At 41.8% G+C, this 25,338-nt stretch overlaps 1 protein-coding gene across 2 annotated transcripts in view; it reads left to right on the top strand.

The window, feature by feature from the left end:
• SNX14 (sorting nexin 14) overlaps positions 1-25,338 on the top strand; it is a 113,190-nt gene that overhangs the window by 83,589 nt on the left and 4,263 nt on the right. For both annotated transcript variants that reach the window (XM_077289782.1, XM_077289783.1), the window contains 9 exons: positions 5,029-5,129; positions 11,960-12,071; positions 12,350-12,390; positions 12,467-12,586; positions 12,671-12,794; positions 16,375-16,539; positions 22,254-22,349; positions 24,518-24,609; positions 25,127-25,183. In XM_077289782.1, the coding sequence (XP_077145897.1) occupies positions 5,029-5,129; positions 11,960-12,071; positions 12,350-12,390; positions 12,467-12,586; positions 12,671-12,794; positions 16,375-16,539; positions 22,254-22,349; positions 24,518-24,609; positions 25,127-25,183 (908 nt within the window). The remainder of the gene's footprint in view (positions 1-5,028; positions 5,130-11,959; positions 12,072-12,349; positions 12,391-12,466; positions 12,587-12,670; positions 12,795-16,374; positions 16,540-22,253; positions 22,350-24,517; positions 24,610-25,126; positions 25,184-25,338) is intronic.

Raw genomic sequence — 25,338 nt, forward strand, 5'->3', positions numbered from 1 at the left:
CTCCAAACGCGACATGGCGTCCAATCTCAATTCCAGCCAATTCTGCGTTGAAAAAGTAAAACAGTGCTCCTTCCCTTCCGAGCTCTCCCGTGCGTCCAAAAAGGGGTTTACCCCAACATATGGGGTATCAGCGTACTAGGGACAAATTGAACAACAACTTCTGGGGTCCAAGTTCTCTTGTTATCCTTAGGAAAATAAAAATTTGGGGGGCTAAAAATCATTTTTGTGGGAAAAAAAATATGTTTTATTTTCACGGCTCTGCGTTGTAAACTGTAGTGAAACACTTGGGGGTTCAAAGTTCTCACAACACATCTAGATAAGTTCCTTGGGGGGTCTAGTTTCCAATATGGGGTCACTTGTGGGGGGTTTGTACTGTTTGGGTACATCAGGGGCTCTGCAAATGCAACGTGACGCCTGCAGACCAATCCATTTAAGTCTGCATTCCAAATGGCGCTCCTTCCCTTCCGAGCTCTGTCATGCGCCCAAACAGTAGTTCCCCCCCACATAGGGGGTATCAGCGTACTCCAGACAAATTGGACAACAACTTTTGGGGTCCAATTTATCCTGATACCCTTGTGAAAATACAAAACTGGGGGCTAAAAAATCATTTTTGTGAAAAAAAAAAATAATTTTTATTTTCACGGCTCTGCGTTATAAACTGTAGTGAAACACTTGGGGGTTCAAAGCTCTCAAAACACATCTAGATAAGTTCCTTAGGGGGTCTACTTTCCAAAATGGTGTCACTTGTGGGGGGGTTTAATGTTTAGGCACATCAGGGGCTCTCCAAACGCAACATGGCATCCCATCTTAATTCCAGTCAATTTTGCATTGAAAAGTAAAATAGCGCTTCTTCCCTTCTGAGCTCTGCTATGCGCCCAAACAATGGTTTACACCCACATATGGGGTATCGTCGTACTCAGGACAAATTGCACAACAACTTTTGTGGTCTAATTTCTTCTCTTACCCTTGGGGAAATAAAAAAATGGGGGTGAAAAGATCATTTTTGTGAAAAAATATGATTTTTTATTTTTACGGCTCTGCATTATAAACTTCTGTGAAGCACTTGTTGGGTCAAAGTGCTCAACACACATCTAGATAAGTTCCTTAAGGGGTCTACTTTCCAAAATGGTGTCACTCGTGGGGGGTTTCAATGTTTAGGCACATTAGGGGCTCTCCAAACGCAACATGGCGTCCCATCTCAATTCCAGTCAATTTTGCATTGAAAAGTCAAATGGCGCTCCTTCCCTTCTGAGCTCTGCCCTGCGCCCAAACAATGGTTTACACCCACATATGGGGTATCAGTGTACTCAGGACAAATTGCACAACAATTTTTGGGGTCCAATTTCTTCTCTTACCCTTGGGAAAATAAAAAATTGGGGGTGAAAAGATAATTTTTGTGAAAAAATATGATTTTTTATTTTTACGGCTCTGCATTATAAACTTCTGTAAAGCACTTGTTGGGTCAAAGTGCTCACCACACATCTAGATAAGTTCCTTAGGGGGTCTACTTTCCAAAATGGTGTCACTTGTTAGGGGTTTCAATGTTTAGGCACATCAAGGGCTCTCTAAATGCAACATGGCGTCCCATCTCAATTCCAGTCAATTTTGCATTGAAAAGTCAAATGGCGCTCCTTCCCTTCCGAGCTCTGCCCTGCGCCCAAACAATGGTTTACACCCACATATGGGGTATCAGCGTACTCAGGACAAATTGCACAACAATTTTTGGGGTCCAATTTCTTCTCTCACCCTTGGGAAAATAAAAAATTGGGGGTGAAAAGATCATTTTTGTGAAAAAATATGATTTTTTATTTTAACGGCTCTGCATTATAAACTTCTGTAAAGCACTTGTTGGGTCAAAGTGCTCACCACACATCTAGATAAGTTCCTTAGGGGGTCTACTTTCCAAAATGGTGTCACTTGTTAGGGGTTTCAATGTTTAGGCACATCAGGGGCTCTCCAAATGCAACATGGCGTCCCATCTCAATTCCAGTCAATTTTGCATTGAAAAGTCAAATGGCGCTCCTTTGCTTCCAAGCTCTGCCATGCGCCCAAACTGTGGTTTACCCCCACATATGGGGTATCAGCGTACTCAGGACAAATTGTACAACAACTTTTGGGGTCTATTTTCTCCTGTTACCCTTGGTAAAATAAAACAAATTGGAGCTGAAATAAATTTTGTGTGAAAAAAAGTTAAATGTTCATTTTTATTTAAACATTCCAAAAATTCCTGTGAAACACCTGAAGGGTTAATAAACTTCTTGAAAGTGGTTTTGAGTACCTTGAGGGGTGCAGTTTTTAGAATGGTGTCACACTTGGGTATTTTCTATCATATAGACCCGTCAAAATGACTTCAAATGAGATGTGGTCCCTAAAAAAAAAATGGTGTTGTAAAAATGAGAAATTGCTGGTCAACTTTTAACCCTTATAACTCCGTCACAAAAAAAATTTTGGTTCCAAAATTGTGCTGATGTAAAGTAGACATGTGGGAAATGTTATTTATTAAGTATTTTGTGTGACATATGTCTGTGATTTAAGGGCATAAAAATTCAAAGTTGGAAAATTGCGAAATTTTCAAAATTTTCGCCAAATATTCGTTTTTTTCACAAATAAACGCAAGTTATATCGAAGAAATTTTACCACTAACATGAAGTACAATATGTCACGAGAAAACAATGTCAGAATCGCCAAGATCCGTTGAAGCGTTCCAGAGTTATAACCTCATAAAGGGACAGTGGTCAGAATTGTAAAAATTGGCCCGGTCATTAACGTGCAAACCACCCTTGGTGGTGAAGGGGTTAAAAGCTTCTTCGATTACTAATTTTCTAATACTCTCTCTCCAGAGAAACAAGCTTGCGGGCCATTTCCCCTTTCAGACACATAAAAGCTGGTCGTGAAAATAATGAAATAGGCACACTATCCTTTACAACAAGCTCTATGATCTGTTTTTTAAATGTATCTACTGTCATTGTCACAGTAACTCTCTCACTGACAAAATATCTTGCAACTGATGGTTGCAAAGTTCTCTGCTCCTTTGTTTGGCTGGAAGAGCTGGGCACTGGTTCATTGGTTTGGATGCAGTCTTTCTCATCCACTGCTTTCAGTACTTCTGGATGAAAGCGCTGTAAATGTCTCTAGATTAGAAGCTCTGGTAGGAGCATTTTTATCTTTGCCTGAATATGCACTGATCTTGGCTTCACAGCATTTGTTTTCATCTGGATCATTTGTCATACACTGACAGACATAATGTTTTCTGTTTTGAGTGATGGTGAAATGTTCAAATACAGCTGATTTAATGTGACGCTTCTTTGACATTCTCAGGTTTTTAATTCTGCATTCACAATCCAAATGACAATTGTTTTTCCTAAAAACAATTGTACAAAATTATTGCCAGGTCGTACAACTGATATAGTGGTCAGTAATACTGTTATTCCTCATGTACTCACAGTTAACCGATGCAAAGTTTGTTGAAAGGATAATACTTCTTACAGTCTTCCTCTTCTGAGTATCAGCTGTGAGATACTTGGAAGATGCACACCTAGTAAACATCTAGTCTAGAGGAGGAGCTTTACTACTAAGAATTTGCTACACATTTTCACTTTCAGTTTCATACATTGTAAGTAGGGGGTTGGGGAAGCATGAGGTTAACCAAGTATAAGAATAGATACGGGCAGTGGAGAACAGTGACACCAAAGAAGTAACTATAGGAAAAAAAATGGAGACACAAAGCGCAAAATAGGGTCTTATCCTTTAGATAACCAAGAGAGCTTTCTTAGAATTGCTCACCTGATTTTGTTGAATGAAGAGCATGTAGCGATTTCGGCTGCTGCAGATCCACAAGCCGATCAGCGGCCATATGAAAATATAAACTGTGCAGGAGGTGTGGGTTAAATCCGCGCTGCCTTAATGATGAAGTTCCAAGGATAATAAATTTAAAAGGTGGTTTATTCAACGCGTTTCAAGGTCAGTGCGACCTCTTCCTCAGGAAATTCCACATACAACATACAGATACAACGTGCTTACATCTTACAAGTAAGAAATGTCTCTATCTCCAGCAGAACTGCTTATCACTGTTGTTCATAGTTTGATAAAACATATATATTTGAGTAACATTTATAAAATTCATATGAAAGTTCAATTATGAAATATTAATACATTTTTTTTAAAGCTGGAGTCGGAGTTGGTACATTTCTACCGACTCCGACTCCAACCAAAACTAACTCCGACTCCGACTCCACAGCCCTGCTTGGTTGTATATGTTCTATTGTGCCTTATGGGAACTTTACCAATTTAATACATTTAGGTTAGTCGAGTCATGTCATAATTCATCCCTCTACATTTAGGTATTTAGTATTGATATCAGTACGTACTGATATGGAGTACAGATGATAGCAATGAAAGGGTTTGGTCAGGACCTGTGTCTCCATAACTCTGGGGAAGGGTTGCTGCAGGGGATTATTCTGATGAGCACAACACTCAGAGGAAGAAAAAGGTGCAGACCCTTTCACTACCATCATCTGTACTCTGGAGAACTGCATTCTGATACCAATTCAGCTGAAGGCAGGCAAATAGACCTGGGAAAAGCAGGGGTTTGGAGGCCACTTACATGATTTTTTTTTCTCCACAGGAATGAATACAAATTCGCTAATAAAGAGATATATAAAGTTTCAGAACTTTCCATGCTGGACAGATTTCTTGAACTGTTACTATTTTATTACTTTATAGGAACGCTAGATGGCAGCAATGTAGCTTTAGTCAAATAGACTCTGCGGACATCTCCGTTCTCAACACAATATGCATATGGACTAACAACTATCATCAATGTATATTGTAATGTACATTTTTCAGAGCTTTGGGAAGGTGTCTATAAGAACAAAAGGCTCCCCGTGTATATAGGATCGATGTAGGATATAGCTTTTTCTTTTATAGGGTAGCAGGTGTCAACATTGCCATCTACATAGGAACACTGTAAGATTTCATTGCACTAGGTGCCCCACTGCCTTTAATTTATGCCACATTCTTCATATTTAGGCACTTTTCCAGATGCCCAGCTTCCATCAAAAAGAATTATTGGTCCTAAAAACTATGAGTTTCTAAAATCCAAAAGAGAAGAATTTCAGGAATATTTACAGGTAAAAACATTTTGTTATGAATTTGATATATTAAATTATTGGTTTGCACAAAAATATTGTGTATAGACAGAATTTATTGTCCCACAGAGCTGGCTTAATAATTCACTGATTACCTGTTTTGTTTTGTTTGTTTTTTTGTTCTATTTTTAAAAAACGCGATCAGTATAGCCAACCCCTGTGTGGTTTTTTTTTTTTTTTTTTTTTTTTTTTTGGGGGGGGGGGGGGGGTGGCAATGTATTTAAAGGGAATCTGTCATCAAGATTTCAGAACCCAAACTATTAATATGTGTGTATAGCTCTTTAAGAGACAAGTTCGTCAATACCTTACCCTGGCCAGTCAGTTCTTCCATTACTGAGAAATCAGTGTTTTAAGTGATATGCAAATAGGGCAGTATGTCTGAATCTTCTGTCACTCCAGCTCTATTCCCCCCAAGTGTCACCTCCTTCCACTGCTTGACTAACAGTCTTTGTGCTGTGTGACTTAAGGCAAAGTAGCCATGAGTCAAGCAGGAAGCGGCGGTACTTGGTGGGGAACACAGCTGGAGTGACAAAGGTCGAACATTTACAAATGGTTCTTTTGCCTCATTTGCATATCTATTCAAAAGCTGATTTCCCGTAAAAGAGAAACTGACTGACCATGTAAAGACTTTGGTATACTTGTCTATAAAAGAGCTACATGCACATATAAATATTTTGGGGGTGAAATCCTGCTGACAGATTACCTTTAACTCCTTAACGTCCAATGACGGGCAGAGTCCGTCATTGGACGTTTGATGCGGGCTCCGGCGATGAGCCCGCACCTTTTCTGGCACATGACAGCTGATCTGATCAGCTGACATGTTCCCCTAACAGCCGCTGGTGGAATCTCGATCTACCCACGGCTGTTAACATTTTAAATGCCACTATCAAACTCTGACAGTGGCATTTAACATGTACGCACAGGAAGCGCGTCATTTACCTCCTCCCATTGGCACCCGTGTCACATGACCTCGGGTCGCCGATGGGTTGGCTTGACAACCCGTGGTCAGCAGGGCTAGGAAACCCCTGTGGTTGTCATAGCTGGATAGCTACGAGCGCCGCCCAACAGCGGCTGGATGATTGCAGCTTCTAGTCTCCCAAGTAAAAGAAAAATGTATTTTAAAAAAGAAAAAAATATAAAAGTTCAAATCGCCCCCCTTTCACCCCATTCAAAATAAAACAACAAAAAATATCAAATATACACATATTTGGTATTTCCGCTTTCAGAATCGCCCGATCTATCAATATAATAATATGAATCCAATCGGTAACCGGCGTATCGAGAAAAAAAATCGAAACACCAGAATTACCGTATTTTCCGGCATATAAGACGACTGGGCGTATAAGACGACCCCCCAACTTTTCCAGTTAAAATATAAAATCTTCTTAAAAGTCGGGGGTCTTCTTATACGCCGTATGTCGTCTTATAGGGCCGGTGACTAATGTGCCTTTTGGGGGGGAGTGGTCCTGATGACAAAGAGAGGGGCATCTCACAGGAAAGTGTGAGTGGAGTATCCCCCATTACCTCATTGTAGCTGCAGTGTGGGGTGCTGGGGAGCGGCGGCGGCCACCGCCCCACAGCACAGCACCCATGTGGCACAAAGAGGAGCAGCAGCTGCCGCCTCTCCCCAGCACAGAGACCCCATGCTGCAGCTACAATGAGGTAATGGGGGATACTCCACTCACACTTTCCTGTGAGACGCCCCCTCTTCGTCATCGGGACCACTCCCCCCCACCCACCATATACACATTGGTGTCTGCACTCGGTGTACAAGACGGCACCCGGCGTATAAGACGACCCCCGACTTTTAAGAAGATTTTCAGGGGTTAAAAAGTAGTCTTATACGCCAGAAAATACAGTACATTTTTTTTTATAGCATTGCAATAAAATGCAAAAAAGGGCGCTCAAAAGATCGTATACACCAAAATGTTATCAATAAAAATGTCAGATCGTCGCACAAAACATAAGCCCTCATCCGGCCCCAAATCCCAAAAAATGGAGACGCCACAGGTCTCGAAAAATGGCAACATTGAGAATGGAGAAACATAATGGCAGATCAGTTTTAGCAGTTAGTGAACATGGTAAAAAAAAAAAATCCAAAAAACAATTGTGGAATTGCACTTTGGTAAATATGGTAAAATCAATGGTGTCGTTCAAAAGTACAACTCGGCCCGCAAAAAACAAGCCCTCACATGGCCATATTGACGGAAAATAAAAAAGTTATGGCTGTGGGAAGGGGAGCAAAAACTGGAAACGGAAATACCACTGGTCTTTAAGGGGTTAAATTAAAAAAAAAAAAAACCGCCAACTTTATGGAGAATTTGTAAAACCAAAGTTAATCATAAAGTTAAAAAGAACCTGTTATCAGGATTTTACACCCCAAAGTGAGGACATGCATACAGAGGTGCCTTAATGCTGAGTAAATCCTCACCTTGTAGAAATCCGTAGTTGAAATTGTATCTAATGAGTTGTAATTGCAGCGAGCGGGCGGACACTACACTTACAGATCTCCTGCGTCTCTCCCTATTCCCTATGGGCAGGGAGAAGGCAGAGAAGTGTAGTGTCTGCCCGCCCGCTGCACTTTAATGTTACTAGAATAAAGTTTCAACTATGAATTTCTCTAAAACAGCAAAACAGATTTCTACAAGAAAGGTGAGGATTTACTCAGCATTACAGCACCTTTTATATACATATTAGTTTGGAGCATAAAATCCAGATGACAGGTTCTCTTTAAAGGGAAGGTGCCATAAAAAAAAAATTTTTTACAGCAATTGTAAAAATGTAAAGAATTAATGTTTAAATTTTCTTAAAACATATTTTCATTTGTTTATAATTTAGTAAAATATGAAAAATAATTTGAAAAGTTTTGGAATTTCCACTTTTAAACACTAGGGGGAGCAGCTGCTGAAATTTCAGAAAAACTTAGTGTACAACTAGCTCACATTACTGCACTGCAGTAATTATGGGCGGAGTCTGCTGACGTGTGTGATGTCTCCTCTCCTCCCCTTCTATGTGTTTGCTAAGGGATAAGAGGATGATATTCAGGAACCCAGTGAGCAGCCATTTTGTTGGTGACTGCAGAGTAAGGCTGCCGTCACACTAGCAGTATTTGGTCAGTATTTTACATCAGTATGTGTAAGCCAAAACCAGGAGTGGAGCAATTAGAGGAGAAGTATAATAGAAACATATGCACCACTTCTGCATTTATCACCCACTCCTGGTTTTGGCTTACAAATACTGAGGTAAAATACTGACCAAATACTGAATGTGTGACGGCAGCCTTATACTGACAAGTAGACAGTCACCGAGGATAGCAGGCAGCAAGGATTCTGGGAGATATGTGGTGGAGGGAGCAGGGTGACAGCAGCACAGAGTATTTCAGGAGAGCAGTGTGCTGGTCTATGGAGGGGGCACCATGTTCAGCGCGCAGAGCAGCCAGGGATTGTATGCACATAGAGCGCTGTCTTTTATACACATGGATGGACCGTCTGCTCCACAGAAATCCAGGAAACATTTCTGTGGATTGATGGCCTGTTCTGATCCAGACTTTGCATGCAGACCCCATTCCCCTCCTCAGATCCTGTCTTCTCCATCCTGTCCTGGCGATGTGTGAAAGCGAGACGTCAGGCGAAGTACAGGGTGACGCTGGGAAGGAAATGTAGCCATAGAGTAATGATAAAAATGAGACCCCTCTCTTCAGCTGCCTCACCAGCCCTGACTGCACCTAACTGGAGGTCATGCTGCCCCCTCTATTACCCCAGACCCACGTGCAGGTGCTCAGCCAGAACCACCATAGAATGGGTCCGCTTTCTGAAGATAATACTGCCATAGTGTTCTCACATAATACCGCCATAGTGTTCTCACATAATGCCACCATATAGAACACACATAATACCGCCATATACATCACGCACAATACTATCAAATAGATCACACAATACTGTCATACAGTTCTCACATACCACCATATAGATCACAAATACCGCCATATAATTCTCACCTAGTACTTCCACATAGATCACACATAATCCCACAATATAGTTCTCATATACCACCGTCATATAGTTTTTACATCATTCCACAACACTGATCAAACATAATATTGCCATATAGATCTCATATAATACCGTCACATAGATCACACAATACTTGGCGGCATAATGTGTGATATTATATATATATTATAATATCCCGGCATAATGTGTGGTCTTTATGGGAGTATATGTGATATATATATATATATATATATATATATATATATATATATATATATATATATATCGGCATTATACATGATCCATATGGTATTGTGCTGCTCTAGGGAGGTGAGAGACGTATGGTGGAAGGAGCAGGGTGACAGGAGCACAGTATTTCAGGAGAGCAGTGTACTGGTCTGTGGGTGGGAGGGTGTGCTCACACTCACACGCTCCCAACTGTACTTGCAGCCTTTACTGGCTATTAAAATGGGGGACACCCCCCAAAAAAAGACGTGGGGCCCCCTATAATTAATAACCATCAAATATTATGCAGACAGCTGCGGGCTGACATTAATAGCCTAGGAAGGGGCCATGGATACTGTCCCCCCCCCAGGCTAAAAACATCAGCTCTCAGCCGCCTTTTACATGCGCCTTTTCTGGCGCTTTGCCTGGCAATTTCCACTTGCCCTGTAGCGGTAGCAAGTGGGGTTCATATTTGTGGGGTTAATGTCACCTTCATATTGTCCGGTGACATCAAGCCCACGGCTTAGTAATGGAGAGGCGTCTATAAGGCACCCATCCATTACTAATCCTATAGTTGTATTGTAAATAAAGACTCGGCCAGAATAAAGTCCTTTATTAATCTTTTTTAAACCATACCGAACGCATAATCCTCGACTCCCTCATCTCCCACAACAAAAATAAACCACATTGAGGAAAGACACGCGGGGGGGAGAGGAGTGCATAGGAGAGGATTAGATACTGACTGCTGAGCCGTGTATCTAATCCTGTCCTGTGTGATACCGACGGCTGAGCCGTGTATCTAATCCTGTCCTGTGTGATACCGACGGCTGAGCCGTGTATCTAATCCTGTCCTGTGTGATACCGACTGCTGAGCCGTGTATCTAATCCTGTCCTGTGTGATACCGACGGCTGAGCCGTGTATCTAATCCTGTCCTGTGTGATACCGACTGCTGAGCCGTGTATCTAATCCTGTCCTGTGTGATACCGACTGCTGAGCCGTGTATCTAATCCTGTCCTGTGTGATACCGACTGCTGAGCCGTGTATCTAATCCTGTCCTGTGTGATACCGACTGCTGAGCCGTGTATCTAATCCTGTCCTGTGTGATACCGACTGCTGAGCCGTGTATCTAATCCTGTCCTGTGTGATACCGACTGCTGAGCCGTGTATCTAATCCTGTCCTGTGTGATACTGACTGCTGAGGACACAGTACACGGGACAGGATTAGCTACCCAGGACAGAGGTAGCAGTGGTAGGTGTATATAGAGGCAGACAGTGGTATACAGAGGCAGGTAGACAGTGGTATACAGAGGCAGGCAGTGGTATACAGAGGCAGGCAGTGGTATACAGAGGCAGGCAGTGGTATACAGAGGCAGGTAGTGGTATACAGAGGCAGGCAGGCAGGCAGGCAGTGGTATACAGAGGCAGGCAGACTGTGGTATACAGAGGCAGGCAGGCAGTGGTATACAGAGGCAGGCAGTGGTATACAGAGGCAGGCAGTGGTATACAGAGGCAGGCAGTGGTATACAGAGGCAGGCAGGCAGTGGTATAGAGGCAGGCAGTGGTATACAGAGGCAGGCAGTGGTATACAGAGGCAGGCAGTGGTATACAGAGGCAGGCAGGCAGGCAGTGGTATACAGAGGCAGGCAGGCAGTGCTAGGTGCTATATAGGGGCTGGTAGCAGTGGTAGATGCATAAGAAAATAAAAACGCTGTACTTACCTTCTTTCCTCTACCAGGAAGTGCCGAGTCATGTTCAGGGCAGAGCAGTGTGACAATCTCCCTGCTCTGCTCTGAACAGGTCGGCAGTGAGCAGTAATTGCAGCCTGTAATGTAATACTAAGTACAGGCTGCAATCACAGCTCCTCGCTGCAGATATTTACCCTGGACCCTCGGCAGCAGCTTCTCCCAGCAGCAGCTCCTGCCATCGCACGCACTGAGCTGTGTGTGCGATGGCAGAGGGAAATAAACAAAATGGCCGCGATCTCCTCTCACAGCTGTGACGCGGCAGCTCAGTGGGCGTGGCCAAGTCACAGCTGAGAGGCAGGAGGAGATGCAGTCGGAGCCCGACCGTTGGCTCCTATGTACATGGCTGCCGTAAGTGAGGTGTGCAAGTGTCGTGCCCAGACACTTACACCCACACTAATGAAAATGGCGGCCTCCAGTGGTGAATGTAAAAGTGAATAAATAAAAAAGTATGAAAGAGGTACATTTACTTTTGTATTAAAAATAATTGATTGTATAATCAATAATAATACAAAAACTAAAATCACGGCACCCTCCCTTTAAGTACGATATCTCTATAGATTAGAATAGTGCTATGAAATTGTATAATGGTAAGAATTAGCTCTTTCAGCATCAAAACAAATAGCAGCCATATTCCTTTTGTATGAGCACCAGAAAGTCCTTGTATTTTTACAGACTCTGTTTGTGTCTTCTTCGCCGGCCTTTCTCTGTGATTATCACGGGGAGCTGCATTGGGCAGGGGAAATATCACATTACATACCAGCCTCACAAATCTGTAGAAATTATTGCTCATTTTGTGATTGATTTTTTTTTTGTTACAGAAACTGTTTGATTTTTTTTTTGTTACAGAAACTGCTGCAGCACCCAGAGCTGAGTAATAGCCAATTGTTGGCCGATTTTTTGTCACCTAACAGTTTGGAAACCCAGTTTCATGATAAAATCCTTCCAGATGTCAATCTTGGTATGCGATGTTGAGTTTTCAGCAGCTTGTACTGTACATAAGAAGTGATCAAGTCCGAATAGTGATGATCTTATTAATCCAATTATTATTTATCTGTGATTATAGAACTCACTATTGTATTATTTTTTGCAATTTCACCTTCTCACCAGTGTGGTGGGCCAGCTGCCAAAGAACATATTTCACTGAAAGGAACATGATATTTGAGACCTTGTAAATATTTTGTGTGAGTGTTACTATAACAGTGTGAATATTTCTTGTCTTTGTGTTCTAACTTGCAGGCAAAATGTTCAAGTCTGTGCCAGGCAAATTAATTAAAGAGGTGAATTCATAGTTATTTAGTAGATATATAAGCCTGATCTTATGTTCCAAAGTTAGAACATGTCTTTGCCTTGCAGAAAGGCCAACATTTGGAGCCCTTCATCATGAATTTCATCAACTCTTGTGAATCTCCAAAGCCTAAACCCAGCAGACCTGAACTAACAATACTCAGTCCTACATCAGAAAATGACAAAAAGGTTTGGGTGCAGTCAGTAATATTGTCTACATGTAATGGGTGGTATTTTGACATTTTGTTGATTTAATGCTTGTTTCAAATGTAGCTTTTCAATGATTTGTACAAGAACAATGCCAACCGCTCGGAGAACATCGAGAGAAAACATAACCTGAATTGCTTCATGGAGGTTATGACCGTGGAAGGAGTTTATGACTATCTCATGTATATAGGTAAGTAGGGAGAAATGCGATCCTAACAGACAATATTTTCTTCTGTCATTTTGATTACTAGAAGTACAGTCCTACAGCTGCAGTATGAATTCCTTTAATAGGGCGGCATAATTATATAACAGATCCATTATATAGGTTGTCAGATCCACAAGGTATAGTGTTAAACCAAAAGATGGTGGCTCCTGCTGGCGCTTCTAGAGGGCACTTACTGTATCCTGTTTATTACTACCATACAAATATGTAAAAAAGAAGAACGACGTTGTCCTAGTTTAAAGAGAAAAATCAACTATTAACCTGTTCCTTCCGGGGCAATTTTTGCGTTTTCGTTTTTTTTTCTTTTCCTTTTTCCATAACCTTTTTATTTTTACATCCCTATAAATGGATTTTTTATTTTATTTTGCGGGACGAGTTGTACTTTTGAATGACACCATCCTTTTTATCACACAATTTACTAGAAAACGTGAAAAAAAAATTCCAAGTGTGGTGAAATTGCAAAAAACAAGACCCTGCAGTTTGACATTGTTTATTGTGGTTTTATTTTTATGGAATTTGTTGTTCAGGAAAAATGACGTAGCATCAAGTTTCTCCAGTTCAGTATGATCATGGATATACTGAATTTGTCCAGTTTGTTTTTATTATTACCATTATTATTATTTTAGTAGTTGAAAAAAAATTGGAATTTGTTACAAAAAAAATTGTCTTCATTTTTTGAAGCCCGTAATGTTTTTATTTTTGGCTGATGGAGCTGTTTGAAGGCTTGTTTTTTTTTGTTTCAAGGCAAGAAGATTTATCTTATCTTATTTATTTTATTGATCCCATTTTTGGGATCGGTATATCCTTTTTTATATATATATATATTTTTTTAAAAAAATACAGCATTTTGGCCATTTTCGCAGTTTTAATTTTTTTTTTCTCTGATATCATCTGTTTTTACCTTTTTTTAATGGGTGGAAATGTTTTTTTTTTTCCTTTGTGTTAGTCTCCACAGGGGACTTGTACTGTACCCAGAAATACTAGTAAAAATCATGGTCGTTTTTGAAGCCCAGCCACAGGCTGGTTTTCACCGTAATGTCAGATGCGTGGCGGGATTAGCAGATCCATGACTGCCATAGCAATTCCTCAATGGTCTCTGATTTCGACAGGTAGGGGGATGTTAAAAAGGGGTTAAAAATAAAAATAAAAGTATTTATGTATGTGTTTACTTATTTTAGAACCTTTTGATCCATAGACCTGTTTTTCAGTGGAATCGCTGCCATCTTGTTGACGGCAACACTTCTCTTTGATACCTTTCTGTCTCTCCTGCTTCTAATACAGGAAGCGCTCTGCTGCCGTGTATATAGTGTTACTACTTTACTAGAGGAGTTTTCCCTGCCTCTCCGCAGCACTTCACTGTCCATGGCTGTGCTACTGCTCTCTGCTCTGATTGTTGTGAGATCTGTCAGAGTGGGGTACACACCGGTGTCACAGTCCTGGACAGAGAAGCGCTGCTGAGAGGCAGGGAAACTCCTCTAGTAGTAAAGTTAGTACACTATGTCCCTAGCGATAGCATGTAATGTATCTGTCAAGCCATGGCCATGAAGATGATCTCTGCTCTAAGCGATGTCACGCTGCTTAGGGCAGATAGATCACTTCTATGCTGTGGAATGACGTGATAGTCGGGTTTGCATACTATGCTTGTGCCCTTTGCAAATGCCTGTACTTAGCATTTTTTTAAAATTAACTTTAGAAAACTTTTTATGTGTAAAAGCATATTAAAATAATAACATTTGTTTTTTTTAAAAAAAAATTTAACAAAAAAAGCAAAACTGTCCCAAGCATCAAATAAAAAAAACAAAACACTCCCTGTTTGGCTTCCCCATGAAGTAGATGTTTTCCAGGAGGTTGTGCATACTGGAAAACTATTACCAGACAAGATGTCAAAGACATTTTCTCATACTGTATTCACACTGTATTTACATACGGCTTTTCCTAAAAAAAAAATTCAACTGTATTGGAAATCGTATTTCCAAATCAATGTATTAAAGTAAGCAGATTTTATAAGTACAGTACAGACCAAAAGTTTGTACACACCTTCGTATTTAAAGACTTTTCTGTATTTTCATGACTATGAAAATTGTACATTCACACTGAAGGCATCAAAACTATGAATTAACACATGTGGAATTATATACTTAACAAAAAAGTGTGAAACAACTGAAATCATGTCTTATATTCTAGGTTCTTCAAAATAGCCACCTTTTGCTGTGATGACTGCTTTGCACACTCTTGGCATTCTCTTGATGAGCTTCATGAGGTAGTCACCGAGAATGGCCTTCCAACAATCTTGAAGGAGTTCCCAGAGATGCTTAGCACTTCTTGGCCCTTTTGCCTTCACTCTGCGGTCCAGCTCACCCCCAACCATCTCGATTGGGTTCAGGTCTGGTGACTGTGGAGGCCAGGTCATCTGGCGTAGCACTCGATCACTCTCCTTCTTGGTCAAATAGCCCTTACACAGCCTGGAGGTGAGTTTGGGGTCATTGTCCTGTTGAAAAATAAATGATGGTCCAACTAAACGCAAACCGGATGGAATAGCATGCCACTGCAAGATGCTGTGGTAGCCATGCTGGTTCAGTATGCCTTCAATTTTGAATAAATCCCCAACAGTGTCACCAGCAAAGCACCCCCACACCATCACACCTCCTCCTCCATGCTTCACGGTGGGAACCAGGCATGTAGAGTCCATCCGTACACCTCTTCTGCGTCGCTCAAAGACACAGTGGTTGGAACCAAAGATCTCAAATTTGAACTCATCAGACCAAAGCACAGATTTCCACTGGTCTAACGTCCTTTGCATGTGTTCTTTAGCCCAAACAAGTCTCTTATACTTGTTGCCTGTTCTTAGCTGTAGTTTCCTAGCAACTATTTTGCCATGAAGGCCTGCTGCACAAAGTCTCCTCTTAACACAGTTGTTGTAGAGATGTGTCTGCTGCTAGAACTCTGTGTGGCATTGACCTGGTCTCTAATCTGAGCTGCTGTTAACCTGAGATTTCTGAGGCTGACTCGGATAAACTTATCCTCAGAAGCAGAGGTCTATTCAGTAGGACTATCAGCTGTGTATCCACCAGACTTCTGCACAACACAACTGCTGGTCCCAACTCCATTTATAAGGCAAAAAATCCCACTTATTAAACCTGACAGGGCACACCTGTGAAGAGAAAACCATTCCCGGTGACTACCTGTTGAAGCTCATCAAGAGAATGCCAAGAGTGTGCAACGCAGTCATCAAAGCAAAAGGTAGCTACTTTGAAGAACCTAGACTATAAGACATAATTTCAGTTGTTTCACACTTTTTTGTTAAGTATATAATTCCACATGTGTTAATTCATAGTTTTGATGCCTTCAGTGTGAATGTACAATTTTCATAGTGATGAAAACACAGAAAAATCTTTAAATAAGAAGGTGTGTCCAAACTTTTGGTCTGTACTGTATATGGAAAATATATTATTGTCTGTACCTGTATAAATTCAGAGAGAATACACTTAACACCTTTCATCAGTTATTAATTCAGTATTTTTCATGTTTTATTATGAATTGCCTACAGGACGTGTTGTCTTCCACATTTCTGATTGGCTACATCACCTTTTAATGGGAGGGCGAATCCTTTTAAAAAACACCCTAGAGACCTACACAGACCACTACCTACAATGTAAACTGGAGCAGCTTAGTCAGGAGCATCGACTGGTTTCACTAATTACACTTCTCAGAGGTATGGGCATTGCAATCTTTTCCTTGTCAATTTGCATGAATATTTGTGTTTTATAACCTAGTTTCCTACATTAGTTATATTTAGATATCTCCAGGAAGGGTTTAAGTATATTCAGATTTTAGATACAGGAGTATTAGTATGGCTCTATAGGCGATTTTCAACCAATAAAAATTATCCTTTTTTTTTTTTTTAATAAAAAAAAAATAGATCCGATGTGCCAGTAAATGAGAAATCTAGTGTATGAGCCATATTTAAATAATAGTGGAAGAGCACTCAGGGCTTGTCACTGCGCTTGGAAGAAATGGTCCAAGTGCTTCTAGTGCACTTCCAGCCTGATTTGCATATGGCTTCTATGCTAGCTTTATCATGATTGGCAAATCGAATGTTTTCATTAAAGATAACATTTTTATTGGGGAAAAGCCACATTTCTTTTCTCTGTCCCCCATGACGGCACCACGGAGAGGGGATCTGCCCATCAAGGACAGGAAACCTATAGATAAAAAGGCGGTAACTCTCTTCTGCATCAGTTGGTTTCCTGTCCTTGATAGGGAACCTACAGTCGACGCAAGCATCATACCTGAGGATCGTCGTGGGATGCCCGGCCAGACCGATCCAGGCAGCGGGGGTTCCCTGCCTCGGCTGGCACAGTATCCTGAGGCGCCACCGCTGGGGTCAGTGGGCCTTTAGGGTGTGTGGGGAGAGGCGGCAGAGAAGAGGATTGCCACATGCTGCTTCTCCCAGAATCTTCTCCAGAAAATGCAAAGACCAGTAAGTGGACGAGGCTCCTGGGTAGAGCTGCTTCCTCCCGAAGTGGAGGCACTTGGCTCCAGCTCCGGGTGGCAAGCCACAGCTATTTCCGTTGCCAGTCCAGACTGATCTAGGCAGCGGGGGTTCCCTGCCTCGGCTGGTGTATCCTGAGGCGCCACCGCTGGGGTCAGCGGGCCTTTAGGGTGTGCGGGGAGAGGCGACGGAGAAGAGGACGCATGGTGGAGAAGGCTGTCGCACATCAGCTGACGTCAGATCAGGACGCTGTGGCATAAGGTCGCCTTGCGTTCTACGGTAGAAAGTGCGGAACAGGCAACAGGCTGGTTTCCTGGATCTCGTGGGGCACAGGAGAGAAAATCATTGACAGCAATGCAGCATTCCTGATGGGACGCCGCTTCCCTTCATGATGGGCTCTCGGTGTTACCAGCTCCCCGTTTTTTAGCAGGTATGGAGCCAGCACAATTAAGTCCATGGTGGAATGTTCTGTTGATGGTCTCATGCCTTTGTTCCAAAGCTGTGCCTAGAGCCTCGTGTGCGAGGTATGTTTTCACATATACACAGCTAGGCCTTGGACCTCTAGGCTATAATAAGGCCGTGTCCAGGCTACATCTCATGATTTGACTTAAGTTAGTTGCATGTGTTGTCTGCGCAGAGCCTTATGATTGGACTTCAGAGTGACTTTTTGGTTCGATAAACAGGTGTTTCACTTTTCTTTGCAACTTAACTACTCTATGCCTTAGGAGGACACATGGTGTTAATGGAGCACTTTGTCTCCAGGAAGACTGCCCTTCAGCTGCGGCTCATTAATTAGCACCTTCGAGTGGGGTCAATCTGGCCAATGAGATGTACTATTCAGAGTGGAGGCTTATCCGGATCTCTGAGAAATTGCTCTTTTGCTTGTAACTGTGGGCCTGTTTAGCATCTTCAAGCATGGCTGTACCTCTAGGCATCATATTGAGCGCTCTGTGTTTCATATTGCATCATAGTGCCTTTATGCATTGTATTGAGTGCCTCTGTGCATCATATTTCATCATAGTGCCTCTATGCATTATATTGCATCATAATGCCTCTATGCATTAGCTTGTGTGCCGCTTTGCATCATATTGCATCATAATACCTCTATGCATTATATTGAGTGCATCGTATTGCATCATAGAGCCTCTGCATTATATTGCGTGCCTCTATGCATTATATTGCGTGCCTCTGTGTATCATATTGCATCATAGTGCATCTATGCATCATATTGCATCATAATACCTCTATGCATTATATTGAGTGCATCATATTGCATCATAGAGCCTCTATGCATTATATTGCGTGCCTCTGTGCATCATATTGCCTCTATGCATCATGTTGTATTATAGTGCTTCATATTGCATCATGGTGCCTCTGTGCATCATATTGCATCATGGTGCCTCTGTGTATCATATTGCATCATAGTGCTTCATAGTGCCTTTATGCATTATGTTGCATCGTATTGCATCATATTGCATCATAGTGTGCCTTGTTGCGTGGCTGCACATTGTATTGTCGGCCTTCCACTTCACATTTTTGTCTTGGGCCCCAACTCTGGTTATAGAGTCCTAGTGGTTTTTTACCCAGATCCAACTTCTGTTGCTTCATTCTTTACAACAGGGCTTAGCCAAACAAACAGCTATGCTTGAATTGGCTTAGTAAATTGGCATTTCTTCCGTTTAGAACAGATCTCTCAAGTGAGCTACTACCTTGAGTGCTAAAGGCAGGTATCTTTCATAATTCGCTTTAAAGGGTCTTTTTTTTTTTTTTTTTTTGTTCATCCTATTTAAGGAAATACTACTGTCATGGGAGCCGAAACTACCACGAGGTGGAAGGAAAGAATCCTTCCTGACTCCACATATGGCAATCAGACTAGTTTCCTTGATCAACAACCGGTAGACAGATTCTTGTCCCATAAGTCCTTTGTATTATGGTTACCAGGGACGGCATCACTGCCTTGTTACATTGTGGCGAATCAGCAGCACTGTGCCAGGTGGCAGAAGATCCCATACTCTCTGCTCTTAGGGCTCCTAGTATCTAGTAGTATCTACTATCTAGTATCTACTAGTATCCTAGTAGCTCTTAGTCCTGTATCCAGGACTCTTACAATTGAGAACCCATAGTCCCACTGCCTCACAGTAGATAATCTACCTCTGTGGTGGGAAGAAACCTGTTTTTCTCTAGCCATAGAGTATGGTTACTCCCTCCATGGCTGTCTGGGTGTATAAATATCACAGACAAGATTGCCTTTAAGATATGTATATGTGTGTAATATCAGTAAAATAGGAGTGATGATCCACATTTCCCTTTCAGCGCTTCTGATGAGAAGCACAACACTGGTAATGTCAGGAGATGACATATTCCTTAGTTTCAATAATATCCAACCCTTACTTGAGGTTTAGACATCTAAGGATTCGGAATAGACGTGATCTCCTGGATGAGTAATGTGCGTACATCCCAATGCTCTGCCATTATCCATGTACTAACTGTTATTGGTTGATCTTCCCGCAGTCCAGGACCGGAGGCTATTGTGCACGCACGGTGTGCGCACGCCCCTATAACGCAAGCACACGCCGCGGTGCATGACTGGGTAATCCAGTCTGAACAGGTACGCATCGCTTCTCCAAGTCCCCTCCTCATGGAAATATGGTGGCCAGTACTCTGAGCCCTAATATGTGGCAATGGTCAAAAGTCTGGTCACCAAGACTTCACTGGTGCAACTCCTCAGAATATTAACCATAATATTGATTGTGAATGTTTCCAGGAGTGGAGAAGACCATATAGGAACCACCAAACTGCATGGGGGAAACCTGGAGGAACTTCTTTTCAGCTACAGGTTCCAAGTTAGAAGAGGGGGTTTCCAATAACAGCCGTCTTAGAGTTTCTGCACAAGGGTTTGGAACAGGGGCTAGCCACAAATACTTTAAAAATTCAAGTCTTGGCTTTAGGGGTCCTATACAATTTCGACCCGGCTGGGAATCGGGGGATATTCAGGTTCATCAAAGCATTGACCAGGTCTAGACCCATCCCCTCTCGGTTTACTCCTCCTTGGGATTTAAACTTGGACCTTATAGCCCTATCCAAACCTCCTTTTGAACCCGTCAGAGGCTTCACTGTGGATCTGTCTCTTAAAACATCACTTCTTGTAATTCTCATAAGAGCTCGTAGAGTCAGTGACATTCACGCATTGTCAAGCTAGCCCTCGCTTCACACAAAGCTTTAGAGGATATAGGTTATTCTTAAGATTGACCCGGCCTAACTTCCAAAAGTTGCATCATGGTTTCTCAGATCTCAGGAGATCTCCCTCTCTGCTTTTTGTACCAATCTCAAAGATAGTGAAGAGCAAGTCTTACAAACACTAGACGTGGGGAAATGCCTAATCCAGTACCTAGTGGCCACACGGGAGTGTAGGAAGCATATGTCTCTCTTTGTGTGCTTTCAGAGTCCTCAAGAGGGGCGAAAAAGCTTTATGGCCACGCTGGCAAGATGGATAAAGGACGCCATCACCCCGGCATACTCATCGCATGAAGCGGCCATCCTGTAGAAAAATTAAAAGCCCATTCATCAAGAGAGGTGGCAGCCTCCTGGGCAGAAAAAGCCGGGGCCTTAATAGAACAGATATATAGAGTTGCTACGCGATCTTCCCCCACTACGTTCTTTAATCATTATCGGCTGAATCTAGCCTCTTCTTCAGACCTTACCTTTGGGAGTACGGTTCTGGAAGCGGTGGTCCCTCCCTAATGTACAATCTCTGAAAATCTCTCTGTGGTGCCGTCATGGGGGACAGAAAAATATAGTTACTTACCGATAACGGTATTTCTCTGAGTCCATAACGGCACCCGTACATTCCCTCCCTTCACCTGTGGGTGTGCACACTAGTTAAAATTATGCTAGTTCTTATGAAATCCCGCGGTATCTCTGTTAAGACTTGTAAACAACTGATGCGGGAGAGAGGTACTGCCTTTTTATTTGTAGGTTTGCTGTCCTTGATGGGCGGATCCCCTCTCCGTGGTGCTATCATGGGCTCAGAGAAATACCGTTATCGGTAAGTAACTATATTTTTTCCATATGTGAAAATGTATTGACAGGTTCACTTTTATGAAGACCAATAAAAACATTTGCGTGCTAGACCTGCAAATAGAGGATTGAAAACTCTGATTACACATATTGCTTTTTAATAAATTAATTTATTTTGTTTTTAAAAGACCTTTGGGAAATATAAAAGTCAGTAGGGCGAAGTTAGAGGTTTCCGTAACTTCTTTATCAGGAGTACACCGCTTCCCTGCCTCCACACTTTGGGGACGATGTGCTCTTGCTTCAATGACTAGGAGCATCACTGGCCCCAAATTTTGTGTGCTTTGCCTTTGCAGGAGTGCCAGGGCAATTAACCAGGCTGAACACAACTATCCGTCCAGCTTCAGAGCAGTGCTTACATTAACTATTGGAAAGGGCATGTAAGCACTGCTCTCCTTGCCACGGAGTCCTGCTACTGCTGATAGACGTAACATAGGCAACGAGCAGGAAACAAATTAAAACTCCCTCTGTTCTTGAGGACATTGAGGATTTTTAACCCCTTCAAGACCTTGCCCTTTTTCGGTTTCGCGTTTCCGTTGTTTGCTCCCCTCCTTCCCAAGTACATTGTAATTTCAACTATTTATGCTGATGAGAATAACCCTTTAAGCATCAGCCCTTCTTTATGCCAACCTTCTTGCTATGTTCCAATGATACTGTTTTTGCTATACATCCTTGATCGCCCTTGCAGTTCTCATAAAGACGAGGCTTAAGCAAAGCTTCCCCTTAAGCAAAGCTTCCCCTGGGTAAATAATTAAAAACCTTACAATCGTTCAGTGCTGAATCGTATCAAATTTTTATCTCCTGATATTCACTGTTGTTCTATATCCACAGAGCATTACTGGTATTTGTTTTCTTTGTAGATGCTGTCTTCTGTGAAACTACTGAACCTAGAGCTGTTTCTGCAAAGCAGAAACGAGCAAAGCAGACATTTGAAGAAATGATGGCTTACATTCCAGGTTTGTGACATTTCATAGGAGATTTGAGCTTACTTAGACTATAGCACCAGCACCGTGTTTCCCTGACTCTTTTGTTAATGCCAGTTTAAACGAGTTGCTCCCTCTCCTACTCTTAGAACAGGCACTGAAGGACCTGATTTCATCTGGCGTCAGAGTTTCAGACAGTGCAGTGTGAAGCTATATGGGTAAATGGGCTTCTAAGAAATGGAGGAAGATTAATTTTTCGTTAAGTTTAGGTTTGTGTAATGGCAATTATAGACATCAGTCAGATTTTGTATAGGAGAAATAACAGATTATAAGTCCTGGTCATTACAGAAGTTATCCACTACTTGGTCAAGTCCTTGTCATAACCCATGCTTGGTCCTGATAAAATGAAAAAGCCTATACTCAGCACCTGTGGCGGCACCATTCCTGCGGTGTCGGCACTCGCTCTACCCGGAGCTCCTGTGCTGTTATTGTGACACATGACCCGGCATCCAATCAGCGCTGGCGTCACTCTCTCCGCCATCTGTCGAATTGAACATGAAGAGGGAGTCAGCGATCAGCTGTGGCCTGATGTTCTCTTCATGTTCAATCGCACGAAGGTGGAGACAATGGCGCTGGGTTGACGTGTCACAACAACAGCACAAGAGCCCCAGGATCGTGAGCGCAGACACTGCTGGAACTCTACCAGCATGGGAGCGTAGTGGACAACCACTTTAAGGTCAAACTTAGTCACTAACGGGTTAAGCAGACAATAGTTTGCTGCAGCCAATAATCATGACTAATTTCAAAACTACCGTAGTTGTCCTTAAATGTGAAAATTGGTCATTTTGGACAACTTTATTTTAAATGTGCCCCACTCTCACATCTGCCTTGAGGTTAAGGTGGGAGAGATCTGGTAAAGTCATGCTTAAATGGGAGATTTATTTTGTTGTATAAGTAACACCTTTACTACCTTGGGATTTTCAGCTTTTGTGTTTTTGTTTTTTGCGCCCCCCCTTCCCAGAGCCATAACTTATTTCTCTTGTCAATGTGGCCGTATGGGGGCTTGTTTTTTGCAGTACGAGTTGTACTTTTGAACGACACCATTGGTTTTACCATATAGTGTGCTGGAAAAAGGGGGAAAAATTCCAAGTGCGGTGAAATTGCAATAAAAGTGCAAGTCCACAATTGTCTTTTTTTTGTTTGTTTTTTTTAAACCCTGTTCACTGAATGCTAAAACTCACCTGCCATTATTATTCTCCAGGTCATTACAAGTTTTCAGATAACAAACATGTATAGGTTCTAAAATAATAAGAAAAAAAAATTGTGCCATTTTCCGACACCTGCAACGTCTCCATTTTTTCGGGATCTGGGGCTGGGTAAGGGCTAATTTTCTGCATGCCAAGCTGACTTTTTTCATTGATACCATTTTGGGGTACCGATAAATACAATATTTTTATCGCCTGTTATTGCATTTTATTGCAGTATTGCGGCGACTCTTGTGGAGTTTTGATTTCTTTTACAACATTTACCTATCTGATTCTTTCGATATATTGATAGATCGGGTGTTTCTGAATGCAGCGATCCCAAATATGTGTATTTATTATTTTTTTTATTTTGAATGGCAGAAAAGGGGGTGATTTGAACTTTTATATTTAATTTTTTTTTTTAATTCTAAAAACATATTTTTAACTTGCTTTAGTAGTCTTGAATAGACTTGATCGCATGTGCTAGACATAGCAGAATTCAGCCTTGCTATGTGTAGCAGAAATTATCATCTGCTATGAACGCCGGCAATGGGACGGCCCTCATAGCAGATCTGCAATGACAGCTATGGGGGTCTCCTGCAGACCCCCAGTTGTCATGCTAACCCATTGGCGTTTTGCGATCAAGTGACAGGGGCACAGATGGGCTGGGTTTGTGACGCACTTTCAGCGCGCGCATGTTAGATGCCTGTGTCAGAGATTGACAGCGGCATTTAGCATGTTAACAGAAGCAGTTGGATTACAATTCCTCCCATGGCTATTAGATCAGATTAGCTGTCATGGTGCTGAAAAGAAGCGGACTCAGCGTTGGAGCCCACATCAAAGAGGGGGAGGTGACCTTTGACGTACCGACACGTCATAGGTCATAAAGGGGTTAAAAATAGAAATGCGTGTTTCTTTGTCAACGATCAACAGTTTATCTTTCATCCTGTACATTAGATTTAATAGGAAAATGTATCGGGGAGGAAGCGAAGTATGAAGGAATTCGATTATTATTCGATGGTTTACAGCAGCCTGTGCTCAACAAGCAGGTAATTGTGAATGCATGATGATTTTTAGTTCACACAGATCGTCATCTTTCTCTCTGTAGAGGCAACTTGCATATTTATAATTTACCAGATGAGCGCTGCATGGCCTACACGTCTCTTTACACTGGCATGTCAGGCATTTAATTCTGCACAAGGAGAGACTTTATCCCTTAGACCTCAGCCAGAGACCTCTCTTACAGCCAAATCAGATCTCTTGCTCTGCACTGAGGAGAAGCAACACCCCTGCAAATAGTGATTCTGATTTGGCTTTTATCCTGTCATATCGCAAGGCACAATATTGATTTTTAAAGAGGCAATTTGCATTTTTAATTTCCCAGAGGAGCATTTCATGGCTTATAAGTCTCCTAACACTGGCATGCCAATCTCCACAAGGAGAGGCATTAGGCCTTAGACACCTGTTCAAACCTTGATTTTGGAAAATGTAGTTTTAATTTATAAGTATTTAATTTTTCATACCTACTGACTTTACACTAACAGCAAGTATGTGATGTCATTTCAGCTGTCGTATGTTCTGCTAGATATTGTTATTCTTGATATATTCCCAGAACTTGGAAAGGTACAGTGTATTTTTATACTTGTACGAATAAAAGTATGTAGAATTTTGTATTTTATTTCTAGAACTTATAAGATGTTACGTATTGAGTGTCAGAAAATGACCCACTGATTAAATGTTTTTATGTTACATGTACCGTATTTTTCGGACTATGAGGC

Source organism: Ranitomeya variabilis, chromosome 2, assembly GCF_051348905.1.
Source record: "Ranitomeya variabilis isolate aRanVar5 chromosome 2, aRanVar5.hap1, whole genome shotgun sequence".
Taxonomy (NCBI): domain Eukaryota; kingdom Metazoa; phylum Chordata; class Amphibia; order Anura; family Dendrobatidae; genus Ranitomeya; species Ranitomeya variabilis.